The sequence below is a fragment of the Crocuta crocuta genome, unplaced genomic scaffold (genome assembly GCF_008692635.1).
Source record: "Crocuta crocuta isolate KB4526 unplaced genomic scaffold, BGI_CrCroc_1.0 scaffold312, whole genome shotgun sequence".
Lineage (NCBI taxonomy): Eukaryota > Metazoa > Chordata > Mammalia > Carnivora > Hyaenidae > Crocuta > Crocuta crocuta.
In genome coordinates, this window is record NW_027527378.1 from 1627150 (window position 1) to 1636678 (window position 9529).

The following is a 9529-nucleotide window of genomic DNA, read 5'->3' on the forward strand; positions in this document are numbered from 1 at the left end:
CACAGCAAACAGGCCAGCCCCACCTCCCATAATGTGTCCTGGCCCCAACAGCAACTACTTCTTAAAATTAGGTGGGAAATGGTTGATCCAAACCCATACGTTGCAGCCAATGGCATGTGAAATGTGAATCTCTAATGCATACACACCACATCACTCACTAAGTGACTTTTCCCACACATTAACCTTGCAACATCTTGATTCGTGGCAAAATTATTGCATTTTTGGACTTCTAGGGTTGCTTGTGAATAAACAAATCCACATCAAAACCATTAAAGTTAAGGAAGGGTCTATTGTACTTAGAAAAAGGCATCTCTATAAATTAGGAGCTGAAATGATTTACATAAAAAATTAAAAGGACAAAAACTTACCTTAACATCATCACTTGAAAGGGAAGATACAAAACACATGGTAGTGTATTCCATATTTTTCAGCATGTGCTTGGCAAAGTTAAGTGCAATCTTCAATTTTAGATATTATTTTGGATTATAAGCTAAAAGGGGGTTTGTAAAAGTGACCTGATAGTTTCCTTCCTTCTTTCACATTGAAATATCTTTAAGACTGAACTAAAATCTTTCTGGGAAAAGCCCTGGTAACCAGCAGAACTAACTGGTGAAGGGTCTGGAGGAACTGGACTCAGAAATTAATGAGAAGGTAAACCCAGTGCAAGCACTACATTTAGAGCACAATCGTTGCCCAACTTTGTCTGTTCTAAGTCAAAGGCAATAGGAAAACCAAGACCACAGGTGAAATAAGTTAAGCTCATGAACTTCATTTTAGGCAAAAGCCTTCACTTTTGTGAACATATGACTTGCTTTTCTTCAATAAAATTGGTAGCTGGAATAGGCAAAGAAGGCAAAATCTTTGAAAGCAATCAACTTGGCATTCATATACCAGTAGAGTATTGTCCTAAGAAATATATGTATATATTTGAACAAGTCTGCTCCTGGTTGGGTGATAATATGAGGGGAAGGCAGCGTGGTGTTATGAGGGTAAGAAAACCAAATGAGAAGTCTTTGCTTTGGGTCTTAGGTTCTTTACATGCAACGTGAGAAAGTTGGACTAGATAACTTATAAGGATTTACTACACATTTACTTCTGGTTCTAAGACCATAGTCTTAGCGGACAACACACCTAAGCAATTATGGAATAGCAACAGTGTCCAAAAATTGCAAATGTATCTTTTTTCTGCCCAGAGTTACATTAACATTTTACAAGTGACAAGAATTTGGGATGGTCACAGTTTGAACTACTGAATAGAGAGAGAAAGGAAAGAAAGCTTTCTTTCCAGGCAATGGGAAGCAGTTTTTGATAGTAAGCATTCATATACTCAAAAATTAAAAAGAAGAACTTCCTCCTACTAGATTTCTGAAGTCCCTCCTCCTATATATTTTTTATTTAGAAGATAAACTTACATTTGATTTCTATGTGATAATAATTTTGTGTCACTTAAGCAAAATTAATGTTACAGATTTTCCCTTTATCTTTAGTAGCACAGAGGAGAAATTAAATAATAAGTGGCTTCCAAGACATTTAACTAAAGTATGCTTTCTTGGCTTTTTACTTTCAAGGGAAGCCTTAAAGCTTCAGGCAGGAAAAAAAGACTTCTGATGTAAATGGCTCAGTACATGACTAAGATCCACTGGGCACATTCTTGATAAGGCTAAGCCAAACCACTTTTTCCCTGTTCATGTTTTTCATATTATAAATTGATGTATGGTAGATAGCTTGACCAAAATACAGGTAATAATGGATACAAAAATTTCTTTAATCAAATAAAATTGTGAAAACTACCCAGATTAGATGTAGATAATGAATACTGTAATCGAAGCAGACCCAGTGACCACTATGAAAGCTGATCATTTCTGAAGTTAAAGGAAACATTATATGGCTATAAATCATCAGAAGGAATTCAGCAAACAATGGTGAACATTCGCTTAGCCTACCTTAGCTATGATTTCAGGTGAGAACAGATATTGTTTGATCAAGAATGTTTTATTCCCTCGAATAAGAAAGTTTAAATCCAATTTCATATAGAGGCTGGTGGCCTTTATTACATTCAAATTAGTGTTTAATATAGAGCATTGTAATGGGATAGAACTCATTATGATTTACCTTTTTTCCAAAAAAAGCATACTTTTCTTGCAGGTATACAAGAACAGGTATCCTGTTATTCATATGCTAAATTCTGCAACTTCATCTATTTAAATATGAAAGATCCAATGGGACTTGAATGATGTGTTGCTAAATTTTCCTTTGCCAATCTCTTCACCATAACTCTTAAAGGCCTTTGATGTATATTGGCAAAATCCCGAATTATATGCCAAATACTAAATATGGATACTATTCAAGATTAAAAGTGCAAGAACTACTTCCTTAATTAAGGAAAAAAGAACCCTAAGGAGTTGCAACGTATATGGACTAACTTCATAGTTGTACTCTTGATGTCATGCCACACACACGTGAAAACTTTCTCTACCATAACAGCTCTCTAGGTTAGTCTGACAAAGCACCTGACTTTAAGAAACAAACAAATGAACGAACCAGTGAAACAGACACGGGGAAAGATATGTACATTTTGGAAGTTATTACATTCAACAGCTGTTCCACAATCTGGCCATTTTTAGGGCTGTCCAACAATACTGTTAATCCAGGTGAACTATTTAACCAGATTTAATAGTCAATTGATTAATAATAATAGATTCCAAGTTAAACAAAGCATGTATACATTAAAGAAAGCAGTACAGAAATGTACTGTATATGAACTGTTTACAAAAACATACAAAATGTTGGATGGCACAAGGGATACAGTGCTAATAGAAACGGATTGTTTAAGCTAAGTGCTTAACATAAACTGTCCATCCCTATAACTAACAAAGAATATTTCAGGGACATGAAATATTTCCTATAAAAATAATGCTATATGGTGTAGAGTACTTTATTCAGTGTATTTTTAGGTGGTATTCATATGTTCATTTTTCTCATTGATTCAGTGAATATGTCTTCATCACGTTTCCATTTTCATTTCATCCGAAGCTCCAGGAAAATCTAACTTGCTAACAATCATTTAAAGCGAGAAGAGACGGAAGCAGGAGCAGCAGCAGGAGCAGCAGCATTATGGGTACCAGCTGGGACAGTGTGTGCTTGCAGGTGTCTCTCAGATATGTGCTACCTGTCGCCAGAACTTGTGCTATCAGCTTACACCATGGTACCAAATATCTCACTGAGGTCACTTCACAGGGCTGTGGAGGTGATTTTCTTAATACCTCTCCGCTGAGCAAGAGTAGAACGGCCTACTGGTTCCAAAACTGGTGACTGATTACGGTTTAAAGCAGAATATGTAGCTGCCATGGCTCCCTGAAAACAGGAAAGAAAGGTCACAACACAAATGACAATGGGTAGGTGAGTCACATGTACACAGAATATCAAATGGAGATTCCCTCCCTCCCAATTTCTTCATATGAAAATTTATACAGATTTAATTGGGCTTATAATGAAAATAACCACACTGGTCAAACCCTCTGATTTAACTAAAGTTGAAGATGCAGATGTGGGTGGCTGAAATTATGGATGAGAAAGGACAAGGATGAACTTATAACAAGCAGTCCTCACTTTTCTCAGGGCTATTCAATTTGTTTCTTTGCAATCCTTTAATATGAGAGGTAGCAAAGCATGCTCTTCGGAACCTGTGTTTTGCCACTGCTGGTGACCTCAAAGTTTGTTTTGGGTTTTGCATAAAAAAGTAAAGTATACAGAAAAGTTAGGAAATCCATAGGCTTATCTCAATGATGCATTCAGAAGTCATTTTTTTAAAAAAATTTTAACATTTATTTTTGAGAGACAGAGATAGAGCACAGGCAGGGGAGGGGCAGAGAGACAGGGAGACAGAGTCCGAAGCAGGCTCCAGGCTACGAGCTGTCAGCACAGAGCCCGACACGGGGATCCAACTCACGAACCGTAAGATCATGACCGGAGCTGAAGTCAGACACTTAACCGACTAAGCCACCCAGGCGCCCCAGAAGTTATTCTTAAACTAGTTTTATTATGATATTTTGGTGTGCCTTGATTTTTTCTTTTCTACATTACTCACTTTAAAGGAATCCCATTCGAGAAATGGAAGCAGGATGAGGGAAAGGGAAAGGTGGTGCGGGCATGGAGAGGGCAGCTCAGAGTCTCCTGCATAACACATGGAAAACGGTGCCTGATGAGGCCACTCACCTTGACTAGATGGGGCGCGTCCTGTCTGTTTAGTTGGTATTGCGGCAGTTGGTCCCAGTGGACGATCCAAGGATGTCTGAGCACAAGGGCAGCAGTTAGTCTCTGATGAGGGTCCACATGAAGCATCTTTGACACCAGGTCCTGGAATGGGAAGAATAATAATAAAACAAGCTTAACTCTTTCTTGTTTGTTTTACTCTAGCACTTGATACTGGTCAGCATTCTTCCTTAGCCTCCATGACACTATATTTTCCTGGCACCAAAACTTTGGGCTCAAAGCAATTTGGTCAACATGATAATTTCTTAAAACAACAAACAAACAAAAAAAAGCAAAAACCTAAGTCTCTGTTTCTCTGTTTTTCTCTTCCCTGAGAAACAGTAATTTTGGTGCATTAGAAAAAGTAAGCTCACCACATTTATGTATCTTTAAGTCCTTTGGCTCTTTTTTTACCTAGATATTCTGATTTTTCTACACTTCTGTAGGTTTATTTTTTAATTTTTAATGTTTTATTTATTTTTGAGAGAGACAGAGAGAAAGAGAGAGAGAGAACAAGCGGAGGAAGGGCAAAGAGAGAGGGAGACACAGCATTTGAAGCAGGCTCCAGGCTCTAAGCTCTCAGCACAGAATTGGACACGGGGCTCAAACTTGTGAACCAGGAGAACATCACCTGAGCTGAAGTCGGAAGCTCAACCAACTGAGCCACCTAGGCACCCCTGTAGGTTTATTTCTAAGCAATTTTTAGCTATAGATTTTTTTCTGCTGCTGGTNATTTTTCAAGAGACAAATGCTTTCTATCTATCCAAATGCTTTCCTATGCTGAAGTATAGACCCATATAATTGCTAGTTTTATACTCTCAAAAATAACACAGTTATGGGGCGCCTGGGTGGCTTAGTCGGTTAAGCGTCCGACTTTCACTCAGGTCATGATCTTGCGGTTCGTGGGTTCGAGCCCCGCGTTGGGCTCTGTGCTGCCAGCTCAGAGCCTGGAGCCTGTTTCAGATTCTGTGACTCCCTCTCTCTCTGACCCTCCCCTGCTCACGCTGTCTCTCTCTCTCCTAGAAATAAATAAAAAACATTAAAAAAAAATAACACAGTTATGATTTCTAAAAGCCATCTCCAACTTGTTTAATTTTGCATTCAGAATATATCTACTAAATATCCACTGAAGGCCAGGTATTCTGCGAGGTGTTGGGTATTTAACAGTGAATAAGATAAAAATGAACTCTGACCTCATGGGGCTTTCAGCCCAGTGAGGGAGAGACAAAGAATCAATTACAAAGCAAAAAGTAAGTTCTTTGATGGGATGAATAAAAAGGTACAACTAAAGGAAAACAAAGAGACACTTGACCTGAACAGGGTGCTGTGGCTTAGGAGTGGCTTCCTAAGAGGAATGTGAGACTTGAAGGATGAGGAGGAGATGGATTAGAGAAGAGGAGGGGGAAACAGCAATTCAGGGAGGCAGAAAAGAGTGTATTTAAAGGAAAGCCCTCAGGGACAGGAGAACATGCCAGTTAAGGAACTGAAAGGAACTACAATGTGGCTGTAACAAAAACTGCAAAGGAGAACGAAGCAGCAGACAAATTAAGAAAGGTAAGAAGGGACCAGACCATGAAGGTCCTTGGAGATAAGAAATCATTTAAAGCAAAGGAGTAATACAGTCATGTTTGTACTTTAGAGAGATTATGCTAAGTGTGGAGGAAAATGGATTGGAGGGTGCAAGCTTGGAGACTCTAATTTGAGACTGGCAAGAGCTGATGGCTTCAGGGCAGTATAAGAGATGCAGAAATATGGATGGAATTGAGGTACTTAAAAGCAAGAAACAGTAGAACCAGGTGGTTGATTGTATACTGGGAGTTGAGATGTTATTCTAAGGATTCCTCTGCTATTAGATATTAACAGTTTCTTATTTTTAGTTTTCATTAACAGCTAAGAGCAGGAATAAGCTACTGAACAGAATTAGAAATAAAAAGTGAAACAATCAGCATCTCCCCTTCCAAGTTCTTAAGGTGGGATAATGTGCTTCAAGAACCTAAAAGGTTGCAGAACTGCTGAGGGACACGACAAAACTCTACTATAATTTTAATCAGATCTGTGCCTTAAGCAGTGCACTTGGGGCCAAGTCACTGAAAACTACTTCTCCTGTTCTGTTACTCTTCAATGGCTATTCCTCCTAAGCTTTCTGATTAAATGGTGGTGGCTCCTTTGAATTCCTTCCATAGCTCTCATCACTGCTCACACAGCTCATTTGTGCTCATGGCTTTAGCTACTACAGATGATGACAACTTCTAACTCCACAGTCCATCTGAGACTTCTACTTCTTCCTAAGATCTACATCCACATGGCCAGGTGCCTGATGGACGTACATCCCTTAACTATATATCACAGTCACATTTCAAATTCCTAATTTCCAAATCTGTAAGCAACACTTCTCTCAAAACTACTTTTGTATTCCACATCTTGGTGAAGGACGCCACTACCCTACTCGTTTGCCTGATGTGGAAACAGGGACTACATGCTTGCTATCTGCTTCTCCCTTGCTTCTTATGTCCAATTAACCACCAAATCTATTTTGCCTCCTAAATTTCTCTTTCATTTGGCTCAAATCCTGCTATACCTGCTCTAGCGTAGATCCCCATTATTCGTGACCTCAACTACTGCAAAACCTTACAAGTAAAGCCCCTAATATTAAGTCAGTGAGTAATGAATGAAATAATGTAGGTAAAAGCGTTAGAATAGTCCTTGGCACAGAAGTGCCCAGTAAACGGTCCTGTTCTTCTCAAAGCCACATATGACACATATGGCCCATATGACTGGTGACATTCACATGTGCAATGTGCTCTTGAGGTGACACATCAGATTGATAGAATCCTCCTTCCTAATTTTGTGGGTATATTCACTTATCACTTATCACATTATGCTTGCAATCTCAAGTCTTTTCTTATTTTTTTTCAATGTTTATTTAGTTTCAATAGAGAAAAGGAGAGCGCGAGCAGGGAGGGACAGAGAGACAGGGAGACACGGAATCTGAAGGAGGCTCCAGGCTCTGAGCTGCCCTCACAGAGCCTGACGCAGGGCTCGAACTCGCGAACCATGAGATCATGACATGAGTGAAGTCGGATGCTTAACCGACTGAGCATTGTTAAGCATTGTTGGCTCCCCAACAATCTCAAGTCTTAACTGGACAAATTAGGAAAAGTTATTAGTAATAACGTGACATTTATAAGAAAGCCTGTGAGTTAGATCCTATTTTTATCTCCTCACCTTTTTCTTTTACTCAAAACAGCATACTGGAATGCAAGTCATTGAGAACCAAATTACTGAAATTAGAGCAAGTTGAGGTTATCTCTAGAATTTATTTAAAAAGCAAGCAGTGACATTACTTGATATGCCTCACAGCTGATCATGACAATTTGTGGCAGACTCCATGGATAAGAATTATTCCTCCACAGAATAAATTTAAACAAAGAAAATCTCCAGGGCACCTGGGTGACTCAGCTGGTTGAGTTGGTTGAATCAAGACTCAGTCTTGATTTCGTCTCAGGTCATGATCTCACGGTTTGTGAGATCGAGCCCTATGTTGGGCTCTGTCCTGACAGCACAGCCTGCTTGGGATTCTCTCTCTCCCTTTCCCTCTGCCCCTCCGTTGCTCTCTCTCTCTCTCTCTCTCAAAAATAAGCAAACATTTTAGAAAAGGAAAATGTAATCATGAAAATGCTTAATATTTTCCAACAGTTTTCCAATAAACTGAAAATCCTGAGCATAACCTTGTAGAAAGCCTTTCACAATCTGGGTCCACCAGCTATCTTCTCACGTGCATCCTGTACTAGTCACATCAAACGGTGCACAGCAACCTGGAGGCGTTCTGCCATGCTCAGGCTGTCATGAGCACAAATAGCGTGTGCTGCTCTCTCAGCCTGGGATGGAATACATCCTTCTGCTCCCTGAAGCTGCCAGGAAAATCCCTTCACTGCTTCTGGAAAGCTTTCCTGGAAATCTTTCTGACTGAGCACCATCTGTGAACTTCTTTAACACAAAAAATGTACCAGTGTAACAGCACACGTGACACTGTACTGTAGGCTTTTGGCCATCTCCCAACTAGCTGTGAGCTTCTTGAGATCAGGAATTCTATCTCAGTCACATCTTTTATCCCTGGACCCTCACTTATTAAGCAGGTTGTAGATGCTCAATACATGGATGAAAAAGAAATCCCAGAAAAATGAATCAACTAGTTTAAGAAATTTTATGGTTAAAAAAAGGGAAAGGCTAACAGTTCATTTTAAATCAGTTATAAAGCCAAATATTATCTACATAGACATTAAATTGGGTAACAAAGGCTTCATCTCTATGCCAAAAGTATCAATCTACATTTGTTACATACCCTATTTGCTTATGCAATCATCTCAACTCAAGCTTCCACCTCCAAGAGAAACCAGCAAGCACTTTTACCAGTAATTATCTTCGTCTCCTCTACGTTTTTCTCACTTGCAAGTGGAAAACTTTGCTCTTCTTTTTCTTTTTAGTTTTTAAATTGTTTGCTCTTCTTTTTAAAAGAGCACTTTCCATGAATAAAATGGAAGTAGTGCAGAGTTGGAAAGCAAGTCAGCCAGAGGCTGGCGGNGTTTATTGTCAAGTTGGTTTCCATATAATCAAGTGCATTTCAAGCAGATACTACGAAACTATACTACTGTTTACTGTGAACAAGATGAGACCCCTTTCTACATAATATGACCAAAAAGAGAACATGGTATGGTTTATTCTAGGGAACAAAGGCTTTGGAATCAACTGTTTGATTAGAAGCAACCACACGTAGCTGGTAGGTAACCAAGAACAAATTCACACCAAAATTCTGGGCCTTGCTTTCCTTCTGTGAAATGGAGATACTACCACCTATTTTACAGGGTTTGTTAAGATTAGATGGGATGATTTAGGAGAAGTGCAGTGTGAGGCACAGAAAAGAAACACGAATCATGAAGACTACCACTATTATTATTCAGCATATTTGTAAGTAAGAAGTAGTTTTAGATGGATAATAAAGCCAAACCAATACTTTCTATACAAAATAAGTGGTCCATTTGTGAGTTCAAGTTATTTAGTTACATCACTTCAAAATATTATTTCATAAACAAAAGTTTTGTTTTTAAGTAGTTTTTAACTACTTCATAACAAAAGCTTTTTCCCCCTAGGGATTATGAAAAATTATTTTCTCAAAAGCTTCTAGTAGGAAGCCATACTTACCTTTGCTGTGTCTGAAACAGAATTCCAATAACCACCACTGAGTGAGAATTTTCCACTGCCTATCCGTGCCAATATTTCC

At 38.9% G+C, this 9529-nt stretch overlaps 1 protein-coding gene across 1 annotated transcript in view; it reads right to left on the reverse strand.

Annotated features, from left to right (window-relative positions):
- Positions 1–1973: 1973 nt before the first annotated feature.
- Positions 1974–9529, reverse strand: part of RPS6KA3 (ribosomal protein S6 kinase A3) — an 89811-nt gene continuing 82255 nt past the window's right edge. The window contains 3 exon segments of the mRNA XM_077769680.1: positions 1974–3354; positions 4216–4356; positions 9451–9529. Coding sequence (XP_077625806.1) covers positions 3232–3354; positions 4216–4356; positions 9451–9529 — 343 coding nt within the window. The 3' untranslated portion in view covers positions 1974–3231.